This window comes from Pelecanus crispus, chromosome 2, assembly GCF_030463565.1.
Source record: "Pelecanus crispus isolate bPelCri1 chromosome 2, bPelCri1.pri, whole genome shotgun sequence".
Lineage (NCBI taxonomy): Eukaryota > Metazoa > Chordata > Aves > Pelecaniformes > Pelecanidae > Pelecanus > Pelecanus crispus.
This window is the reverse complement of record NC_134644.1, coordinates 857,254-881,082: the sequence shown is the minus strand read 5'-3', so window position 1 is coordinate 881,082 and position 23,829 is coordinate 857,254. Positions and strand designations below refer to the sequence as shown.

General features: G+C 44.5%; 1 protein-coding gene across 1 annotated transcript in view; it reads right to left on the bottom strand.

The window, feature by feature from the left end:
* MAP4 (microtubule associated protein 4) overlaps window positions 1-23,620 on the bottom strand; it is a 135,699-nt gene extending 112,079 nt beyond the window's left edge. The window contains exons 1-2 of the mRNA XM_075706514.1: window positions 23,383-23,620; window positions 11,905-11,970 (exon numbers count right to left, since the gene is read on the bottom strand). Of these exons, the coding sequence (XP_075562629.1) occupies window positions 11,905-11,970; window positions 23,383-23,620 (304 nt within the window). The remainder of the gene's footprint in view (window positions 1-11,904; window positions 11,971-23,382) is intronic.
* Between the last annotated feature and the right edge of the window lie 209 nt (window positions 23,621-23,829).

Below are 23,829 nucleotides of genomic sequence, written 5' to 3'. Positions count from 1 at the left end.
TTTTGCTCCTGTGGACAAAAAACCCCAGGACAGAAGGTGCGGCGCTGGCAGCCCTCCAGAGAGGGACTCGATATTCCCGGATTAAATAGGACACTGAAAAGGCGGCGACTTCTGCAGAAGGTGACTCGCACTGTTACGCCTTCCTATGAGTTCCTGAAGCTGAACACAGAAGCTGTCATTCCAAGGGCTTTCACAAAGTTAGCACGTGTGCATTTAGTGTAATACAGGCGAGAGTCTCCTCTGCTTGGCTGGTCAAAGAAAGCATCGGTGTACCGGGCAGTTAAGAGGCCGACCAGCAAGTTGCACACCCAGAGTCTTCAAAAGAGGTTGCTTACGCGTCCTCAGAAGTGGCCTGGTTTTTGTTACAAATACATATGCACAGGGATGCGTATTACGATGCACTTCTGGGCCCCGGGATTCAGAAATTATTCTGGAATCAAAGTAATCTGCCTGTCAATGCCTAACGAAGGTACCATGAACGGACCGACTTACAGCTGCTTGCTGGCGACAGGAAAGATACTGCTGCTCCTCTGAAAATACCACATTTAGATAGCCTTTAAAGACAGGAAAGGAAAGTTGATCAGTCTACTTATACTGGAAGTAAATTGCTCAAAGAATTGCTCGTTTGAAGTTGACTGAATTTAAAATAGAAATAAGTATAGTAAATGTTTTGGGTGGGGTTTTTTTGGTTTGTTTTTTTTTTTTTAATACTGGTAGGAACTATATAGAACTTACCACCCAAAAAATAGATGATTTAAAGCCTTCAGATGATGAAAGAAATCAAATATTTACAGCAAAAAAGTTATTGATCTGGTATGGAACTTACTCACTGAGGACTACCCTGTGTTGCAGAAGTCAAGGCAGCGGTCATTAGTGGTCCTATCTAGTTTTATAAAATGGTCAGCAAAACACCAAAAATCTCAGAGGTTTGCAACACTTAAGCTTCTTCCCACTAGAATTTCATCTGAAAAAAGGAAGTTTGTGTTAGTAGCAGCTGGCTCCTCCTCCACGCAGACAAATACATTTCCCCTATTTAATCTTCCAAAGTCACAGTTTTTCAAAGAAGTTATTCCCGTGGTAGCAAAGATTCCTACAGTCATTTCAAGGTGCAGATGCAACCAGCGTTCTGAACTGAAGATTCACCAAAACATCCAAAGTCGTAACAGAAAAAAGGATTTAGAAAACTGGTAGCACAAGTGACTGTCTTTAGGACACGCTCCTTCCCTGTAATCAATATACATCTACATCGCTGCCACACGAAATGCGACTGTTCCTCTCACCGGGATGTGGAAGAGCAAGAGAGCTTCAAGGACGGAAAGCTCTTAAATGCAATACTTCTAGCACAGACCTGTAATAGAATCATAGAATCATGGAATCGCTTAGGTTGGAAAAGACCTTTAAGATCATCCAGTCCAACCATTAACCTAACATTACCAAGCCTTCATCTTCAAGTTAGAGCATTTTCCTGTGAATGACAAGTTAAGAGTAAGCAGTATCAGCATAAAAGGTCAGTTACATGGTAGGTGAAAAGCTGAACATAGAGGAGGAAGGAAGATTTGTAAAGGATATATTTTTCTGGGTTTCCTTTTAAAAGTAACAGTTCTTAAAGGACCATTGTAGTTCTTCAGATTTTAATTTGCGTAAGGTATGTGCCGTTCTACAAGCTTCTGTCTTAGAATCATAGAATCATAGAATCGTTTAGGTTGGAAAAGACCTTTAAGATCATCCAGTCCAACCATTAACCTACACTGCCAAGTCTACTCTAAGCCAATCAAGGGTAGACTGGACTAAACCATGGCCCCAAGTGCCACCTCTGCCCGTTTTTTGAACACAAACCAAGCCAAGGTGCTGCACAACATTATGGATACGTAAAGAACCATTGTTCCGCAGCTCACAATACACCAGCTCAGAAGAACTCCAGTATCCGTCAGGTACATTAAACTGGTACGCAGTCAGACACCAGAGAAGAGCTGTATTACTAAAACATGCGTTGAAGTGACAGATCTGTGTGCTGGCGATCTCCTGAGCCATCCTGCACTGCAATCCAGGCGCTCGGTGACTTTGTGCCCCTGCACAACGCTCTACGGCCTGAGAATTACAGACCTTGATCTAACCCGGGGCATGGAAGGGGCTCTTCAGACCGGTCAGGTTTTCTAAGCAAAGCCATGTGCTGAACAAAAAAAAAAAAAAAAAAAAAAAAAAAAAAAAAAAAAAGAAATTTACCCCAATGTCTCTTGCGTTCCCAGTGTTTGTAAGTGCTTCAACATTTGGAGAGTTTCTTTCAGCTTTCTGAGCTGCTGGCGAGTAGCTCATGAGTTGAGATGATGCTAACTGCTGCTCAGCTCCTCTGCCAGCCGCGCAAAGCCGCGCGGGTCCGTCAGTCGAAAGAGCACCCAGCTCCGTCAGAGCCCACGCAAGGGGCACCCCGCACGAGGGGCACCCCGCGGAGCGCAAGCCTTCATCCTCCGCGCTCACCCTCCGGGGCGAGGGGGAAGCGGCGCGTCCTGGCCAGTGCCTCCCACTCCCACCCAGGACCCTCGCCGGGAGCCGGGGTGCAAGAGCCCCAACCTCTGCCCCCCGGCTCTCAGCTCGGCTGCCTCCAGACGCCGCCCGCCGTCCATCTCGGGCCTAAAAATAATCACCCCTGAAAGAGCAAACAGCCACACACACAAAAAAAAACCCTCTTAGTCATGCCTGTCTGAAGAACTAAAGCAGCCTTCTGAATTATTCAGTTTGCTGCTTTTTTTAGACTGCAGCAGCAGAAAACAGGAACTCTCTTTTAGCAAACATGGTTGGATGCAAACTCATTCTGAAAAGCCTAAAAAGCTCTCCCTTAAGTCAAGAAAGTGTAAAAGCCTTTATAAATAAAAACTTGCACCAAACGGGGAATATGCAGATGGGTTAAAAGAAGAAATATAGCTTTAATTAGAAAAGAACACCTTTAAGTGTCCTATTTAGAAAATGCTAAAGAATGACTTTTTTCAGGGTTTTTTGTGGGTCTTGTTGGGGTTTTTGGTTTGGTTTTGGGGGCTTTTTGGCTTTTTGCTTGTTTGGTTGGGGGTTGTTTTGTTGGTTTGGTTGTTTGGATGTTTTTTTTTTTTAAGACTTTGTGCACTAGCAACTTATTCAACAGCAAAAGAGGGTGAGATAACAAACAGCAAAGACTGAACCTCAGCTGGGGCAGCAGTTAAATGCTTCCCTTGCATACATCATATACTCAGAAATATTGTTAAGTGTAGACTACCGTTCCCACAGACATGGCATTTTTTCTGTGAATCCTCACAAAAATCAGGCATTTTAAGCCACAAGAGGTGTGCTGCCACAAACACTAGACATTATTTACTAGCTAGTTCACACATGTAGATTTTAAGTACCTCCTACATCCAACATGGAAATGAGCCTCCATCTCCTCCATCCCCAGTTCACCTTTTATTCCTTGAGCATGGTGGGAAGTTCTTCTATTTCTGCCCCTCCACCCCGCCAACAGCAACAAAATTGCATGGCTCATTGAAAGAATTTCCTTTGTAATGTATTAACTCTATTAACTAAACCAATTTTTTGATGGACGTGTTTTCAAACGTCTCTCCAGACAGCAAACTATTCCAGTTTAAGCCATTTACCTCTTTTAAAAATAACACCAGAGCAGTTAATCAAGCACATTCAGCTACCTGTAAATATTAACTGTGAACAAGCAGCACAATCCAAGAAGATTCTCACCACAGTACAACTCTTGAGCGGTTAGTTTGAGATGTTTATTAGGGCGATTTATTCAACAGTGATATACAGCTTCACATCATACAAAGCACTGGAATCATTAAGAAAAAATCAGAAGTGATAACAGACAAGCTTGTAAGCACAAGAAAGTTATAGTATATTCTGCGAAGATTTCATATCATCTCCAAAGACTGGAGAAAAGTATGGGTAACATGAAATTTAAACAGAGGAACATATTTGGTAGCTACCTGGCTTTCTGAAAACAAAAACTGAGAAATGAAACATATACTCCTGCATATTCATTTACTGCACTGAATTTTCAGCAAGATACACGTACATTTTGTGGGAGTGACAAAAGATACAACCCTCTGCATTGACTCTCCAACATCCCCTACCTCCCCCTTGCCAAAACGGTCAGGCTCCCAGCACAGGCACGTCACACTTCTGCCCCAGAAAAAGCAAGTGTGTGACACTGCAGAGCTTTTTGGTAAGAGTCCTGTAAGGAAGAACCACCACAGACAAGAAACAACCACCTCCCATCCTCTATCTCCAAGTTTACATTCAAGTCTGTAAACCTAATGACATTTAAAACAAACAGGGATAAAAACAAATATGGGGGGGAAGTGGTAATGGAATGAATGAAGGGTGTGGAGCACAGGGCTGGTGGGGAGCGGCTGAGGGAGCTGGGGGTGTTCAGCCTGGAGAAGAGGAGGCTGAGGGGAGACCTGATCGCTCTGCAGCTCCTGGCAGGAGGGGGCAGGGAGGGGGTCGGGCTCTTCTCCCAAGGAACAGCGACAGGTGAGAGGAAATGGGCTCAAGCTGCGCCAGGGGAGGTTTAGATTGGATACTGGGAGAAATTTCTTCACAGAAAGGGTGGTCAAGCATTGGACCAGGCTGCCCAGAGAGGTGGTGGAGTCCCCATCCCTGGAGGGGTTCAAAAACGGGCAGAGGTGGCACTGGGGGCCATGGTTTAGTGGGCATGGGGGTGTTGGGTTGATGGTTGGGCTGATGATCTTAGAGATCCTTTCCAACCTTAGTGATTCCCAGTTTTACTTGCATTAAAAAAATAATTTGGTTGGACTGGATGATCTTCAAGGTCTTTTCCAACCTAAACGATTCTATGATTCTATGAAAAAATAATCCACCCCCCAAGTTCATGAAACATGAACTTTATTATTATTACTCTTGCCTTAACTGGTTTAGTGGTGGACTTGGTAGTGTTAGGTTAATGGTTGGACTGGATGATCATAGAATCACAGAATGCTTTAGGCTGGAAGGGACCTTCAGAGCCCACCCAGCCCAGCCCCTGCAGTGCCAGGGACAGCTTTAACCAGAGCAGGGTGCTCAGAGCCCCGTCCAACCTGGCCTGGGATGGTGCCAGGGATGGGGCATCTCCCACCGCCTCTCTGGGCAACCTGTGCCAGTGCCTCACCACCTTTAAGATCTTAAAGGCCTTTTCCAACCGAAACAATTCTAGGATTCCATGAATTATTCACGTTATGAGTGAACCCCCGGGTGCCCCCGTCGGCATTAGCAAGCTTTGCTTTGGTCCGCTCGAGGCACTGCTGTGCCTGGCGAGCTGACAGCCATCCAGCCCGATTTCACTGTCCTGTGCCAGGCAGATCGCTCCGTAACTCCGTTCCCCACCTCGAGCTGTCCTAGCCAACTGCTGCAAGTGCTAGATACACCCCTCTGGCCAGTACTTTAACTCATTATTGCATTTCAATAAAATAGAGCATGTGCAGGGGTTGGGGGGGAAGGAGGTCAGGTATTCAGTTCATCTGAAAACTTTTGTTAATTCAATCTGAAAATTTCTCTCTGTAATTATTTACTCTCTATTTCTAGGGCAGAAATAGTTATACCCACTTAAGGCAAAAGGTGAGAAAGAATGACTTGTGGAACCAAGTTAAAATGCCTGCAAACTAGCCGTGATGCTGTCTTGCTCCAAAATCAACCACATTAAAAGAAATGGCTACAAAGAGGTCTTTAAAAATAAAGCCAAGAACACAACCGCCTCCTTTTATGGCAACAGACACCAAAAATCCCCCTGGAAGAAAGCACTTCATGACGAGAAGGACCAAACACCTCTCCCTGCATCACACACCACCGCCCTCGTCGCAGCTCCCGGTGTGACGGCGCGGCAGGCCTGATGGGTGAAGTACAGCCGGAGAAACGGTGCCGGGCGGCATGCAGAGCCGGGCGAGCGGGACCCCCCACCACCCCCAAAAGGGCGCCGGTGGCACCACGGTGGCTTGGGAAAGGTGGAGGCACTTGGCTACGTGCTACCACGTGGCCTATCTCCAGTAGAACCGGAAAGACAGAGGGCAATCCGTGACAGCCGTACTTGCCAGTGTATCCTGAATCCCAGTCGCCATTATCGCTCCAGTCCGTAGGGAAACACTTATTTCTGTACTTTTGCTCAGCACCTGGCCTCAAAGGCTGCTGGCCTTAGGCAACTGCGCGGTGGCTCTGCCAGGTCGGCACAGCGGGCCGGCAAGGGAAGAGCCCGGCTTTGGCAGCCGAGTGCCTGTAGGCAACGGGGTTTTCTCGGAAGTGACAGCTATCTGCCTCGGAGGAGAGCCCAGCGGTGTTACCTGGTCAGAAACTGGCACCACAAGGATGTCAGCTACTAATGAGGCTTTGAATGGTGGGTAAAGCAATAAACTGCCACCAAATTAGAGAACGAAAGCCTTGCGCCCCGGTGCACATCACCGAACAGGCTGATTACGCACAGTTCATTGCGGCAGCTCGGGACACTGCCACCCTGGGTGGGGAGCACATGAGGTCTCACGTTAAAAAAACAAACAAAAATCAAGATTGGATGGATTGAAGGAGATCTTCAAAGAAAACCTTCTGGTGGCATTAACAGTAGTATTCATTCAAGGTGCAATATTCTTCCAGTACGTCATGAGTAAACCGGTATAGTAGTGTAGTCGAGGGTACTAGCAGGGTACCAGGAATGTTCAGGTGCAAGCTACTCTCTTCACAAGAAGAAAACAGCATTTTTAGGCAAGTGAAAGTATGCTAGCTTTTGGCAATTTAGAGAATCATGTCCTACCTTAGACTGGATTTGGGTTCAAATAAATCCTGTACTTTTATCAGGCATTGTAGGCAAAGTACCTTGAGCTACATAACACCATTAGCCTCAAACAAAACATTCACTACTCTACAAAAACCCAGGCTGAGCTTGCCTCGTGTAAAATACTAAGTAGTCTCTCTATAAATTATTTCCTTCTTTTGCGTTTTATCTGTTGAATGGTGGTAACTAATACTTTTGCATTTGGAAAGCTTTGCACCTTTATGGAGACAGCAGGAATTGCAAGAGGCTTGCTGACCTACTGTAGCTCTGTTTAAGGTTAAAACAGGCCCATTCCTTTTGGTGTTGCTGGAAACTGTCATCATTATTTCCATATAGATCTAACAATCTAGTCCTAGATCTTTTGTTTCTCAGTTTTAGAGGGGACAGATTATTTTTCACAGCAGGTGAAGTTTCATCCAAGGCTGTCATTACCAAAACGAAGCTAGAGGTATGAAGTTAAAGGCAATTTTCTTTCTTACTTCCAAGGCTTGCGGGAAGCGGCACGACAGCAAAGCAGCTTACTGAGGCAGGAATTTGGGGCTGGTCATTTGCCTTTATAGTCCCAGTTGACAGCAAGTGCTTGAACCCCATAATCCAACCCACCCCTCACAAACCAGAGACAATCTTGCCTCAGTAAACATGTTTCTTCCTAATTTGTTTCTCAAGTCTGTATAATAAGCGCTATGACATGAAAACACCTGTTTTGAGGAAGACAACATTATTAAAAGAGAAGAACCTCCTACAAGAAGGTTTCAAAGCAGCAAGGATAGAGGCAGGTATAACTCAGCGTTATTCTAAAAGGCTGTGGTGAGTACAGGGAGAAGGGAAAGGAGCTGCAGTCATAGTGGACCCATCCGCTATGAAAGCACAACTTTAATATCAAACCTTCTGTTATTAAGCGTCCATGAAAAAGGATATAAATTAAATTTAAAAGTGGTTGAACTAAAAATGGAGCTGTGGTTGTGGTTTTAAAAACAGTGGGAGTGCTGAAATAGTGCAGTTAAAAACCATCATGCCTGTTTGTGCTTACACAAAGAAAGGAAGGTTTCAACAAGCACTGCAGAGCAGAGAGGGAGGAGGAGAAGGGCTGATCGGCCGACAGCACAGCTACCCTTTGGTTTCTTCTACACGTAAAGTCCAAAGACGTAAAGCAAGAGCTCTGTAAAATGCTGAAGATTTTAGAAGTGTAATGGCAGGTAGAAAAGTACACTGGTCTTGTATCAGTGGCAGCCCCAGTGTTAGGAGACAGTCTAGGCTTCTAGGAGGAGAAAATAGAAGAGAGGAAAAGAAGTAGGAGAGGGAAACGGGATGGGGAAAGGGGCAAAAAAGCGCAAGTCATTAGTAAACATGAACATTCACGTAGCAACTGCACAACAAGCAATATTTCATTTAGTGCAGCCAGGAGATTTGCCAAAAGCCAGATTAGAGACACGTGGAATTTTGCTTTTAGAAGGGTCTGAAAATATATCGCTAGTCATGCTATGGCATGACATTGTGCCACATGCAAAAATTAGCTGTGATAAATCAAGATTAGTGACAAATTGCTATCAAAAGAGCAGCAGCTCAGGATGCTGCTTAAAAGCACAATTTGCACTGAAAGCAGTGACAACGTATTTTTGTGACCCGATCTCAGATGAGAGAACGACAAGCAGGCTGGTTGGAGAGAAAGTCCAGCTAGGGAAAGTATGAACACCGCAGAGCAATACTTCCCTAGGTTACTTCTCATCTTCCAGCAAGGTAACAAACGGGATCTTGGAACAAGAGGTATCCAGATTAAACCATACAATCATCCTTAATGGATTTCTTTCCAGAAATTTGTCTTTTTTAAAATGCATCATTCCTTTGAACTCTAGGCAAATATCCTGCAATAAGGAGGTGCAAACGTTGCACTGTTCAAAAATTACACTTTTTTTGCTGCTGTTTTAAACCTGCAGAGTTTTACTAGGCACCCTCTAACCTCTGCATCATGAGAGTTAGCAGTTAGTTCCCTAATTCAATACCTGCATGCCATCAGTGATTGTAAACTACTAACAGTTCCCTCCCACCCTCGCTGATTCACTTGAGTCGCACCAGATGTGCACAGCTTCCCTCCAAACGCTGCACCGACCGCTCTTCTATTTCTCCTTATAAGGAAGAACAGAATTAATAGAGAGAGTTTCAGTCTTTGTGCTGAGTACCCAAGCCAGAGCTCCCAGTCTGTAGCTCTCATCCTCAAAAAACAAAAACCCACAAACCAAATAAGCAATTGCCACATAAGGCTCAGCCCTGCCAAGAACTGAACCCTTCGGAAGTGCCAGTCTCTCCCTTGCAGGGAGAGCAAACGGGTGCAGAGGGTTCTCAGCCTCACGGCCACAGTTTTGGACCCTCAAGTAAACAGCCAACGTGAAGTCAACCATTCACATTTTTCCTTTGCATTCTGAAATACTGAACTATACACATCCTCGCATCAATGGTTTAAATGCATTGCTGTTGCAACAAAAATAACTCAACAGTTAATAGAGGGTTTTGCCCCCGCGTTACATTAGTTTGGGATTTATGCCATCTACCGCATTAACGGTACTTCGGAGCGGGGCAGCCGGTCAGGAGGCAGCACAGGCTGCCAAACCAGCACTAAGATTTCAGTCCTGACTAATTCTAACCTCCGCATACACACACACACCAGATGTCTGTAGATAATGTCACATGCGATAAAACATTAGCAAGTCATCACCCTGTTTTATTTGATAGGTGAAAAAAAAAAAAAAACCCAACCAAACCCATGTAGCAATGCTTCCTGCAATCTAGACCGGAGAGATAAGCAGACATTTGTCTTTTCAAATAGCTTAACTACATCTTTCCCCAATACTTGCTCTGAAGTCTGTTTCAGAATCCAACTCAAACACAGCTCTGCTTTTAAAAGCTCTCTCTGTAGCGCTGAACACTGCTTTTTGTAGCAAAAAGCTGGTTTTCCTTGAGCATCACTTTCCTTAGTCCTTTCTCAGTTACTCTGTTTCCCACCTCTGCACTGGGCCCACACTGCACATCCAGAAGAATTATTTCAGCTCTAAAAAGAGACAGACTAGGGAATAGATCCAGCTGAAAACAACAAATAAGCCAGCCAAAAACTGAAGGAAGGTGGCTCAGGGCCAGGGACAAAAGGCTCCGGGCAGCACCACCTATTAAATGTAGAACCAGGCACTACTGAAGCCCATCACCTGGTCTGGAACAACTTGCCTGTATTTCTGCAGAGCATCAACTGCGCTTCACCTCAAAAACCCCTCCATTATCTGATCGAAAAATAGCATTTCTCCCTTACTCGCAAATGTATAAGTCTGGATATTTTAAGTATTCCCTAGAGAAGGGGGTAGGGGGAAAGAGTCCATGAAATGGTTGTGTTGTATAAATCTTCTGTTATTCTGAAAAGCCTAATTAACTTGATGCCTATGACTCTTCATCCTTCAACATGCTGTTTCTACCACTTTGATGTCACTTTTAGACAGCCTTTAACAAGGGAAAAAAAAAATCCAACTCTACCCCACAAAGACAGAACATATTAATAAATTAAAAAGCTTCAGACACATAAAAGTATCTTTGATCAAAGTTATTACCATTTAGTGGGTGAAGAGTTAAACCTCCAGAAACCTAGTATTAAGTAAATGACAAGATTTTTCCTAAACACAATTCAGAAGTTCAATTTAAGAAGTCCTAATGCATTTAATTAGTCATACCTGGAGTATCATAAATCTGATTTTGTTTCTATCTCCTTTTAGTCATAGGTATTAAAAAAAGAAAGGAAGTATCCTTAGGAAGGTTCAGAAGCGTTCTTAATTTCAGTTTTATACTAAATTATGAAAGATGCACAGCTTCCTTTTGACTGGATTTACAATGGCAAATTAAGTACAAAGATCAATTTTTATATTCGTATCCTCAATAAGAACATGAACACTTGCTCACACTAAATAGAGTTATAGCAGAAAAGTGTTTTAATTCATCCCTGTCTCCCACTCCCACAAATTCATCATTATCTCCTGGATTTTTTTTTTTTTTTCCTTGGGGACACACCTATAGACTAGCAGGGATGCTAGCGCTGGGAACATCCGAACAATCTTAGCAATGATCTGTACCACTAAAGCTGAGCTGGAGATCATGAAAAGGGAGACCAAATAAATAGCTCTTGCCAAGGCCAGGATGACAATCGACTTTTTAGTATTTCATCCTCAAGAAAACAGAGGTGCTACAGTGTGGCCTGTCAAAGTCTGCACCCTCCTCACCACAAACAGAAACAATCCACTGGCTCCTGCACACAGCTGCAGAGTTTGGTACTGCTCATCCCAAACACTTCAGTTGGAATTTGGTGGGAAACCCAATTCACAGTAAGAAAGTCTCATAAAAGAGAACTGGTGTTTATCATTAAATGTAACTGCTAAAAGAAGACCAACTTCAGCATGTGTTAGGCTGCTTGGAAAGATAATTCTTTTCCAGATTCCTCTCAAGTCTGAAATATTGGTCCACTTAAGTAACGAGAAGTGTCTTGCAGACAAAGCTATCCTAACGCTGTATGAAAAGAGGTTCAGAAGACCTCAATTTCATCTTTGACATTGCTAAAGCAAGCATTAGGAGATATTTATAGAAGAGTAGTTTGGGGTGGAAGGAGAAACTGCCGGATAAACAAAGCAGTGTAATTTCAGTAGCTTTCCATTAAGAGTTAGTGAATGAAAAAACTGCATCAAAGGATGGTGTACTTGGAGAAGAAACATCACCGTCAGTCTCACGGGGAACAGGAGGAGTCATTCTCACAGGTTAAGGTATAGTTCAGCTATGAATATTACAGAGTCACTGGAAAGCCATTTAGGTATCAGTGCCCTCAATGTTGCCTTCCCAACGCTGACCACAGATGAAGTATACAATGTCTTCAGATCGAGGCTTTATGCAAATAAGCAATTTCAAACCCAAAAGAGAATAAAGTTCTATTTTGTTTCAAATTCTTTGAAAAAGATCATTACAAAACCAGAAACAACCCTCCATAGAGAAATACGACCCAAAAAGAAGATGCGTTTTGTCACAGTGAGGTTTTACTGGTCCGATAACAAATAAAGAAGTCAACGTGTTCGCTTCAGACATTAAGCACGTACCTGTGCGGTGATCTTCTATTCCATGGTCACCATTTTCGACAACTGTTGGCCCAGAAGCTGAAGTATCTGCAAGAAATCAAAGGAAATGTTAGCACTGGATGAAGTTAATCTTAAAACTTAAAACCAACATTGTAAGGACAACACTGTAACGTTATCAAACACAGATAGGGGTTTTTTTTTTTCCCCAGAATTGTTTTTGAAAAAAGTTAAGGTACCCACATGGCACCAAGTCAGTGCAACTTAAAACCCAAAAGGAAGAGCTTTTCAATCACAGAAAATCTATTCCCATGAAGGAGACTCAAGGCATAACAACTAGAAGCTGCTTTATCTGTTCATACCATCACTGCAAACTAAGCTTTCCTAAGGGCCAGCGCTAGACTACTGTGACTCCGGATTTCCTTCAAGCAAATAACGCTTAGCCAAGCTGATAAACTCCGATGGGCTTAGCAGATGTGAGGCAAAGAGCAGTTGATGCTGTTGACCTTAACACCGTCTCCCATAACATCCTCATAGACAAACTGACAAAGCATGGGTCAGATAACTGCAGAGCGAGGCGGATGGAAAAGTGGCTGAAGAGCCAGGCTCCAAGGGTAGCACAAAGTCTACCCTTAGTCTAGTCTAGTCTACCCTTGATTGGCTTAGAGTAGACTTGGTAGTGTGGGTTAATGGTTGGACTGGATGATCTTAAAGGTCTTTTCCAACCTAAACGATTCGATGATTCTATGAAAGTCAACTGGAGGCCAGTCACTACTGGTGTCCCCCAGCAGTTGATGCTGGGGCCAATACTGTTTAACATCTTCATTAATGACCTGAATGATGGAGAAGAGCACACCCTCAGCAAGTTTGAGGATGAGACAAAAGTGGGAGGAGTGGCTGATACAGCAGAGGCTTGTGATGCCATCCAGAAGGATCTGGACAGGCTGAAGAGATGAGCAGAGAAGAATCTCATGAAGTTCAACAAGGAGAAATGCAAAGTCCTGCACCAATGGAGGAATAAGCCCAGGCACCAGTATACACTGGGGATCAACTTGCTGGAAGGCAGTTCTGCAGGAAAAGCCCTCGGGATCCTGCAGGAAAAGCCCGTGGGGTCCTGGTGGCCAAGTTGAACACGAACCAGCAATGTGCCCTTGCAGCAAAGAAGGTCACCAGCATCCTGGGCTGCATTAGGCAGAGCACTGTCAGCAGGCTGAAGGGGGGGATCCTTTCCCTCTCTTCAGCACTGCTGAGACACATCTGGAGTGCGGGGTCCAGTGCTGGGCTCCCCAGCACAAGAGAGGTGGAGCTGCTGGAGAGACGTCAGTGAAGGGCCACTACGATGATTAAGGGACTGGAGCATCTCTTGTATGCGTAAAGGCTGAGAGAGCCGGGACTGTTCACCCTGGAGAAGAGAAGTCTTGGGGGGATGTGTACAAGCACCCAAAGGGAGGCTGTAAAGAAGCCTGGGCACGCTCTTTTCAGGGGAGGCCAGTGACAGAGCAAGAGCCAACAGGCACAAACTAATTTTCCAGAATTCTTAAATACTGGTCCACTTCAGTCGTGACGAGTTTCTTGCAGACAAAGCTATCCTAATACTGTTAGGAAAAAGGACCAGAAGACCTCAATCTCAGCTTTGACAGCACACTGCTAAAGCAGGTATCAGGGAGAGGTTTAGGGAAGGGTAGTTCAGGGTGGAAGACCGCGATTCCAGAAAACAGCGCAAGTTAGTTGCCATCAAGAGATTTAGTCTATCTTGTTCTGACATTGTCAGATAAAATTTTAACAGGCACCAGGATTTACACATTGAACTTGAAAAACATGGCAGCAATACAAGACCTAGTCATACCTGAGGCCATTTGGAATCGAAGAGCTGAGCTCTAAACTTGGCTTTGCCGTCTGCGCAGTGGGCCGCCTTAGGAAAGCCACTCTGCTAACAGGCAGCTATCTCCAGCTGTGTAATGGTTTTGAAAATGCTGCTTGGAACCCATCTTTGGGAATAATTAAGGAATTTAATTAACATAATATAATTTTTTTTAAAAGCACACTTCTTGTTCTAGTACTCAAACAGTTCTTCCTAATCATCAAAATATGCTAGTGAAATTCTATATTCACCCCATAATCTCTACACTGGGCCGCTGAAGGTCAATTACTGTAATTGCTTAGGCAAACTGCTAGAGGAATTTTATTTATTTTAAATTACTGCCTTTGAGATCAGACTATGGTCCTTCCAGAAGTACCTGGATTGTGCTGGCATTAATACTGGCGCAGGCTGCCAGCAGCACAGTGTTTCTGTAGGCGACCACCACCGTGACGGGTGAATATTACAAGGCCATTTACCTAAACTGAAGATATCATCCTTGCACCAAGTCTTAAATATCTTCTTAAATAAACTCTGCTTAATTTCTAAGAATTTATCCTATTTTCCAGTTGTGAAATAGCGAAGACAAGTCAAGGCAAGAACGATACTGAGTAGTATCAGTCAAGCATAACAAGCAGCACAGGCTCTAACAACAGTTCAGCTCCTCAGGCCAGCAGTTCCGCTTATTGTGAAGAAACACACAGGGCAATGGCTTAAAAAAATATATATCCTGCAAGTAAATAAAATAAAATCACTCCCAAAAAGACACACATTCAGCTACCTGGAGTGGCTGCTGTCCCTTCCCTGAGCTCAAGCAGTTTTAAAAGAAAGCTACATTACCAGTGTGCTTTAGACACAGCACTTTAGGGCTTAATCCAACCCTCAATAAAGCAAAAGGAAAGTCTTTCCAGTTGCTTCAGAGGCTCATCCTGGTGTTTTATGAAAATTCAACATGAACTTGCCAGACAGCTTATAGAAAAACATACACCTACATCCTCTTCAAGTAGCTGAAAATACTGCAGGGATCCCTGGACCTGTTTCTTAGCAGTTAAACACACCAGCTCCTCCTGCTGTCAGTCTTTACAAGGTCTGGTATTTACTGTAACAGTAGAACTGTCCTAACGAGTAACCGGGAGAACTACCGCAAGTCACCGAATTTACTGATCAGTTCAGGCAAGGAGAAATCGGGGTCCTGGGATGGTTTATACAACACTGCTTTGCAGTTGCCAAAAGGTATTGTCCTGGTTTCGGCTGGGATAGAGTTAATTTTCTTCCTAGCAGCAGGCACAGTGCTGTGGTTTGGATTTAGGATGAGAATAATGCTGATAACACGCTGATGGTTTAGTTGTTGCTCAGCACTGCTTATGCCAGGCAAGGACTTTTCAGCTTCCCATGCTCTGCCAGGGGCACAAGAAGCTGGGAGGGGGCACAGCCAGGAGAGTTGATCCCAACTGCCCCAAGGGCCATTCCATACCATACGACGTCATGGGCAGTATGGAAACTGGGGGGGTTGGCCGGGGAGCAGCGATCGCTGCTCGGGGACGGGCTGGGCATCGGTCGGCGGGTGGTGAGCAATTGCATTGGGCATCGCTTGCTTTGTGTATTATTATTATTATTACTATTATATTATTGTTATTATTATCATTACTATTTTACTTTATTTCAACTATTAAACTGTTCTTATCTCACACCAGGAGTGTTTCTCACTCTCACTCCTCCGATTCTCTCCCCATCCCAGCGGGGCAGGGGCAGCGAGTGAGCGGCTGCGTGGTGCTGAGCTGCTGCCTGGGGCTGAACCACGACAGGTTTGCTGGGTATCTCACGGGGTAACAGGGTCTTACAATGAAATCTCTGAGGAATTACGTAGAGGAGCTACACAGACCCTGCTGAACCTTCCAGTTAACAGTAAGGAAGCTTAGCCCAAGTGCAAGAGCTACAAGTTTTCTTAAGTCCTGCTCAAATGGGTGTCGCAGCACTGGTTTAATGATGGTAGCTGGCGATGCCACTGTAACAGAGGCTTTGCAAGTCTTCTCTAGTTTTCACTCATGCTAAACGTGTCCAAAAAAAAAAAAAAAAAAAATCTTTTGGTGGTGGTGGGGAAAATAAACGGCAAACCCCACTACCACAACCCACAAACTCACTCCCATTCTTCAGTATTTAAACTGTAATTGAAAACTTGAGTGCAAGTTCTGTTTTAAATTGGACAAAATCATCACATACTGCTTTCAGTTTCGTTCAAACCCCATCATTACACCTTGCCCAGACAATATAGCTGTTAAAACATTTCATAGTCTGGCCTTGGTGCCACCACCATTATTCATGCATTAAAAACAGGACTCAACTTGATCACAAAGATGGCTAAACACTACAGATTTGGTCTGCAAGTCCGCGTGCGTACTTTGAGCACTGGCTTCGGGTTGCAAAAAGATGCTTGTCTGTCAGACTGGTCTGGTGGCACTTGGAACGAGCAGTTTGTGTGCACTTGAGGTCAGCTTTGCACTGCGTATGGCCCACCCAGTGGTGCTTCTGGCAATTCAGTGCATTTCAGCTATTCAGAAAATAAACACTTCATCTGTACAAAAGTCAGAGACTGATCTCCTAGGTAGCAAGTGATCCAAGCCAACTGCCTTCTAGCAAAGAGAAAAGCCAGGACACCCCACTCTCCCCTACCAAGGGCTCTGCAAACTTGAAACAAAACAAGAAAAACCCTACCAAAATATTAGTCAAGCCTACCAAACATTATGGTAGATGAAAACAAGGACAGCTCAAAGCCAGCTGTGTTTCTGGCTTAACCTTCCATAGCGCTGATAAGGCTCAAATCTGTGCAGCTTCTAGACTACAAAGCCCAAACACATTCCTTCGGAGAAGCTTCATCTTATTCAGTCCCCTAGACTCACCCATTTGAAAAAGAAGAAAAAAAAAAAGGGGGTAAGACATACATATTGAAAATCCTACATTTGCTTCAACGGCACAGGAATTGGGGCAAAAGAACAGGTTAAAGCTGTTGCAGCGTTCTTCTCCCTCTCGACGTGCTGCGCGCTACCACAACAGCTGCTCTTCCCTGCGTGCGCCCTGCTAGCTGCGGAAGGTTGCTTCTCTGCCATCGAAGCCACGAGGGGGAAGCGATCTAAAAAAGCTCCAGTCACCAGAACGGCAGAGGAACCTGCAAGCAGGTCTCCTACAGGCAACAGCTTTCAAACCTTCTCAAAACGCTCTGCAAACACGCGGGGATAAGCAGGACACCGTTGCACATGCATCGTGTGCTCAGTCAAGCCAGGGTCTCTCCAAATCCAACGCTTCACCAGGCAAAATCTAAAGAAGATTTTAGGCTCAACAGTGGGCTCCCAAATGAGCAGAAGAATCAGAAGTGCCATGTCTTTCCTTCTGCCCTTCTTGGGAAGGATAAAAAGCAAGTAAAATGGTTTCCTTTACAGTTTTAGCTTTTTTGGAAGACAAGCTTCCAGAAAATCAGGTCAAATCAAACAACTCCACCCAGCATTAGTAGTTTTTGTTTTTATGTCTCTGAAGGTCAGCTCCTTTGGAGCAAGTCAAACTTATTTTAGCTAATGTGCGAGTGTGAAAGTACCCAGCAATCTCCTCAGGGCCAGGTCTCCTCCCCTCATATTCTAAATTGCATAAAAACAAAAACATGTCAAGATGTTGTAACTACATAATCCTCATCAGAATCACAAGATAGTATTTGCATCTGGCTAGTGGATCAAAGGATTGTTTTTATATAAACAAATTTAAGGCAGCATTCGCTAAACCGATAATCTCCAGCAAACGGACAGTGCCAATACAAAAACCCCCTAATCTCCAGCGGTGACTTGGCGTAGCGCACATGGAAGCATAACCACAACTGAGCCCGTTTCCACCATCAGACCTGCAGCCTGCTCCATAGTAGGCGTGGGATTCCAGAGGGCAAAAAGAAAAAAGAGCTCTCGGCAGGCCAGGGTGGGGTGGACGGGTTGCGGATGAGAGTCATTTTGCATGTTTTATCATCCTATCACACATTTGTGTGTGCAGACTTGGTTGAACGTAATTTTGTCAGAGAACTTAGACAAAAAACCCATGAGTGGGAACGAAAATGCTGAAAAACAGAGTGCCATACAGTCAAAACTAGCTGCTAACTCTTAAACAAGCAGCTTAAGCTATTTCAATTCATACGTTCAAATATTCTGTCTCAAAATGGCTTCTGAACGGCAGTCAAGCTCATCATCTCCCAGAGTCACCAAAAAAAGGCTTAGAGTTTTGCTTGTCTTTGGCCATGACCGTCATGGCTTAAAACAGTTGGCAACCAAGTACCACACAGCCGCTCGCTCACCCTTGGTGGGATGGGGAGAGTATTGAAAAAAGAAAAAAAAAAAATAGTAGTACAACCCATGGGTTGAGATACAGTTTAATAGGTAGGACAGCAAAGGAAGAGATAACAATAATAAAAGAACATACAAAGCAAGTGATGCCCAATGCACTTGCTCACCACCCGCCGACCGATGCCCAGCCTGTCCCCGAGCAGTGATCGCTGCTCCCCGGCCAACCCCCCCAGTTTCTGTACTGCCCATGACGCCGGATGGTATGGAATGGCCCTTGGGGCAGTTGGGATCAACTCTCCTGGCTGTGCCCCCTCCCAGCTTCTTGTGCCCCTGGCAGAGCATGGGAAGCTGAAAAGTCCTTGCCTGGTGTCAGCACTGCTTAACACACTGATGTCTAAGTTGTTGCTATCAACGTTCTTCTCCTACTAAATCCAAAACACAGCACTATGCCTGCTACTAGGAAGAAAATTAACTCTACCCCAGCCGAAACCAGGACGATGACATAAAGGCTTGGTTTGGATTCTCAAGCTTCTCTCTCTAACCATGAGAATTAAAGAGAATTTGAATTTAAATGGAAGCCAAGGCTTGCTTGGCTTTGCGTTTCGGGGATGCCAGGGCTTTCAGAAGCACGTACATACTGTCAGATGGCACTAACAGAAGTGCAGCTCCACAGGCGGGTCTGGCATCCCAGAGCAGGCAAAGGAGACCTGCCATGCTGATTTCCACTAAGATCCCTCTCCCCCCATCCCACCTTCACACCTCTCCTTCCGAAATAGGAAGCTGAAGCTTGAAGGTTTAATCGCCTTGTCTGATCACTGGCTGCCTGTGATGGGATTGAATCCAAGATGACTAGATGATCCAAGATGACTTAGAGAAGCCCAAGTGAAGTTCACTAATTGAGCACAAATATTACCTGAGTGAAGCTAAATCAGTGTAAGGCAACTGAGCTAGGAAAAAAAAAAAAAAAATGTTTTTTGCTTTGTGAACTGTAACAACTAGATTAATTTCACCACTTTATTTCATAAAGCATAGAAAAAGTTTCAAGAACACTTTGGTTTATCAAGACAATACATAGTTAAGCAACTCAACCCAAGATCTGGGCAGCTTTACAATATAATCTGCATTTTAAACAAAAACCAGAACCCCCCCACCACCCCCCTCACACTGAAATATGCTCCCGACAGACTTACTGGTGCAAGGCCCTATGCTGAAATGAACCTGCAGTTCCTGCGGCTGGGCCACGAGATGCTGGGAGAGCAGCCGAAGTCTGGGGCAGAGCACACGCGCCACAGCCAGCTTCGGAGCGCACCTTTGGTGTCACCTGGGGGTCTCTGAACTATTTTTAATGTTTGGTTAGCAAGCGCCTGACAGAAACCCGCTGCAAGGAACACGGGCAGATTAAAGACCTTGTGCGCTCAGACCGTGCTCAGTGCTCGGCTATGTACAAAAAGACAATTTGGGGATTTGTACTAACCAGAGGTTTTAACAGCTTTAGGGTTGGAAAGGGGATGGACAGAATTTCAGGGGAGAAGGTGTTCAGTATATCATATGAGATTAAAATGCAAGTATCTTCACATCGTTTGACTTTTTTTAATCCTTCTGAAACTTTGGGGTATCTGGAACATTCTCCATCCTCATTTTCACACGTGACAAAGCGTTTAAACTTTCTTTTGCAAAAGCAAAGCCTGCTGCCTTCTGCAAGAAAGGCACTTACTCCTAGTGCAGAAAGGGAGACGAAAGGAAAGGGAAGTGTGGTTCGGCCCCTGGTTTCAGGCTCTGGAGCCGCGTGTTGTTTCCGTTCCAGGGGAGGATGGCCTGCACTGCTGTGCAGCGGCGTCTGTCCAGCAGCATCGCGCAGCGCCGGCAGAGCCATCTCGTGGCGACACGCGTGCTCGAAAAGAGCCCCAAAGCCACTGCCCACAGGAAATTAAAAGAACTTTGTCACTTAGAGCAGGTTCAGTATTTGTTTCCCTATTAAAAAAACTGTATACAAAGTTAAGACTCATCACCAAGTTTGTGAACAGTGAGTGCACGAATGCAGAACGTGCATTTACTGTGCAGAAAGCCACAGTTATGTCACAGACCTAGCTTTGTACCCAATTCCTCAACAATAACACAAACACTTGAGGACCAATATTGGTCCTCACTTAAACCAGAGCATTTCACAGGAGCCCTGCTGCCTGCCGTAAGCTGTCAAAGCACAGTATTTTCCTTTCACTTGGAACTTGCTCCCACCCAAACATCTCTTCCTTCGCACTTCAGGATGCGCATCCCTTACTTCACATGAGCTCCCTAACAAAAACTGCCGCTACAGTCTCCGTGGCTTTAACTGGAAGCTCCACAGTACCCGCTAAATTCCTTGGAACCGAGAAGGAAAGCTAGCTGCAAACAGCGGAGCACACACCCGAAGTGATCCTTCAGCGTTATGTAAAGCCCACAATGTCATAAGAGGATTACCCCAGAATTTGCCAAATTATGATGTCCAGCCAGGTGCTAAAAAGAGTAAAACCCTTTCTCCTTAAGCTATGCCTTTCCAATGATATTTTAAAAGTTAACTGGTATTAGAGCTTTATTCTAGGACACATTTGTAGGTGACCATACAACTGCTCCTCACATCTCTCTCTTCTCCATCTCCCTCTACTCGCATGGTTCACTCAGGTCCATGACGGGGGCCCATCTGATCGTTAAACTTGTCTAATCTGGCTCCTGGGTTTTGGAAAAAAGGGAAAGAAAAACCTGGAGCAGAGATGGAATAGCTAGAGCCTGACAGGACATATGATTAAACCTCTTCTGACTGGGGAAAGGCAATCTCAGTAGCAGAGACTGTGCTGTCTGAACACATTCGTGCCTTTTAACATAAATAAATTAACAAGCGGGGGCTGAAAAGCCTGATCCATGAAAGCTACTCTTCTCCCTCAGGAAAACAAAAGCTATTTGCAGTCATATTTGGAGCCAGGGATGTAAAACGCTCGCTGCCTTTCACACAGCAGTGCCCCCCTTCCCAGAAACTTGCCATTCTGCTCCAAGCACTGCACTGGCACGACACCCAGCACCCCACGGGGGCCTCGGAACAGCGCGCCCAGGCTCACCGACTGCCTCAACAAAAGCAACTGCAGGAAGCTTTACTGTATTTTTTTTTTTTTAAAACCAGTTCTAAATATTGAATAAATCTCATGGAACAAATAGGCACCCTTATCGCTTCAGGCAAAACCAGATTAGACAAATTAAGACCTAAAAGGATCAAATCCTAAACCTGGCCTGTAGTAAATTGACACTGCTTTAAACCGCGGAGCTCCACAGCCCTTCCCCTCCTGGTACAAGGTGGGAAAGCTGAAAACCATTATCTTAGACACTCAAGGCAAGCAACCTCTCCAATTTCTTCAGTTAGGGTCTTGTCTTCATCTTGCCAAAGATTTAGATAACGCTCGTAACTGCTCTCCAGCTATCCCAAAAAAGGGAAAAAGAAATCTCCAAACCAAGAACAAGAAATTGCATCCCCCCCGCCCTCGCCACGTAGGAGGGAAATGAGTTCTGCTCAGCAGACAAACAACTGGCTGCACGGCCAGGGGACGCACTGGGGAGGGGAAGGGGTTAGAAGAGCCAAGCGATGCAGATGAGGAGTCTGGCCCAGAGGTAGCCCCTTGGCACCCCAACAGCTCTGCCTCCGCTCTGCACACTGGGACCGGCAGTCTTCTCACAGGGCAGTTCAGCGAGTTTTAATTACTAAGCAAACCCAAAAGGCCTCATTATACCTGCTTCAAGAACCTGAAGTTATTTGAAATAGTGAGTTATGATGGTAATGTTCAAGGGATACACATCTGGGAGGATGCAACTTAAGGAACTTGTATTTTAAAACCAATATTATATCATCATTTTAACACTAACTGAGAAATTCTGGTGCTGAGATGTTTTAGAACCTGGAACTTCTAGAACAAAGCACTATTTTAAAACATCCTTAAGCCACATGCAAAGTGTTAACAAGCCTTCATGTTCCTCTGTTACTCCCACTTCTGCAATGCTAAAATTAGAGCACCTACCATTAGAGGTGCTATAAATGAATACAATAATACACATCTGAATTGACCAAAGCTCAAAGTTTTATAATTCCTTTACCCACTTCCATCCTTCCTACTTGTTTGTAACCATTTAATGAACTATGTTAGCATGGAAAATTCAAGATTACTTTTTCTGTATTACAGGGCACCCGATACACTTCTAAACAATGCAAATAAGTGCCTTAAAGAGACCAGAAATCCCCACTGTGTAACTCCCCATTCTGCAGTCCTGGAGGTCCTGGTTATTCTGATGGGCGATCATTATAGTCCTTCTGCACATCCCACTTTCATCAACGCTGATGAGCGTCGAGATTAAGGCAAAAAAAGAAAAATCTTTCTTCTGAAAGAAGTCACCAGGTTACCTGTCTAGGAGCAAATGTTTTTTTCTTTTACATAGCATTGATCAAGGCCAAAAAAAAAAAATATCAAGGCACTATTTGTCACAGGTGACTAGCCCCACTTGGCTGGGGGGAACACCACACAGGCAAAGATACAAAGAATTTAAATTGCTTATTGAGAAAGAAACCTAATGGATGTCCCCCAAATCTCACTGCTTTCCTTTCTACTCAGCTAGGGAAGCAAGTACCTGTTTAAACTTCTCCTTTTTCCTAAGTAGTTTCTGATAAAGCTATTAACACTAATAAATATCCACTGCGCTAGTAAGTGTTCATAACCAGCAGAGACAGCACCACATTTTACTATATATGCACATAACCAGGATATACACGCAGCAAGAAATCAAAGTAGACCCTGGATCAGTGCAGAAACCAAGCTTTAGCTATTAAACGTTCGAGCCTGAAGCTCACAAACAGTGTGGATTTATGAAGATGCTGACCTGCAGACCTCACCAGCAATCGCGAGTCATCGATCTTTACACCCTGGGATTTGCCATTACCCGGAGCAGTGGTTACCAAGTCTTGCACAGTTCTAATATTTTGAGATGGAAAGCACTGTATATATGAGAAGCGTAGCAGTCGCACGCTTTGGACACTGCTTTCTCCGAGAAGCCCAAGGCAGCCCACAAAATATTAGCATAAATCATAGCATCTTCTGTGGACTAGTAGTGACAGCTTATTTTACAGGCTGAAGAACTGAACAGAAGGTAGAGAAGCAAGAAACGGGATTTGATCTCAACTTCTGCCTTTAAAATAAGTTCTTCAGACTAAAACCAGCAACAGATAAAAGTTTTAGCAGGCCTAGCAATATTACAGTAAGCAAAAGTGTTCTCTGATGCTTAAGTGACGCAGCTTTTTGGTCTTGTGCTTTAGACACTTACGTTCCACCTGAATACCGTCTGCATGGGGTTTGCTTTTTGGTTCCTGGCTCCCAGCTTTTGCATCGTCATCATCCAGCAGAGGAACATAGTCTGTTTTATCTACTGTTTCTCCGACCACGTCATCAAATTTCTCTGCTTCCAGAGTGGCAATGAAGTCCCTTTTCACTTCTTCCTCAATCTCGGGAGGTGGCTCTGTCAGAGCATCCGCAAGACTGAGGTTGTGATCCAAGTCAGCCATGCTTTAGCACCTTTGCAACCTGAAAAGTGATGTGGGGAAGAAGAAAAAGAAAATAGCAGTTTAATAAGAGACCTTTTAAGTTTACTCAGAGTTTGATGTTGACAACTGTGTGCCTCCTGTGCCCGTAACACAATAAGAAACATTTGCTTTAGCACTCAATTCCCAGATGTTTACAAAACCCCCACGCCAGTACAGAAACAAACAGCTAG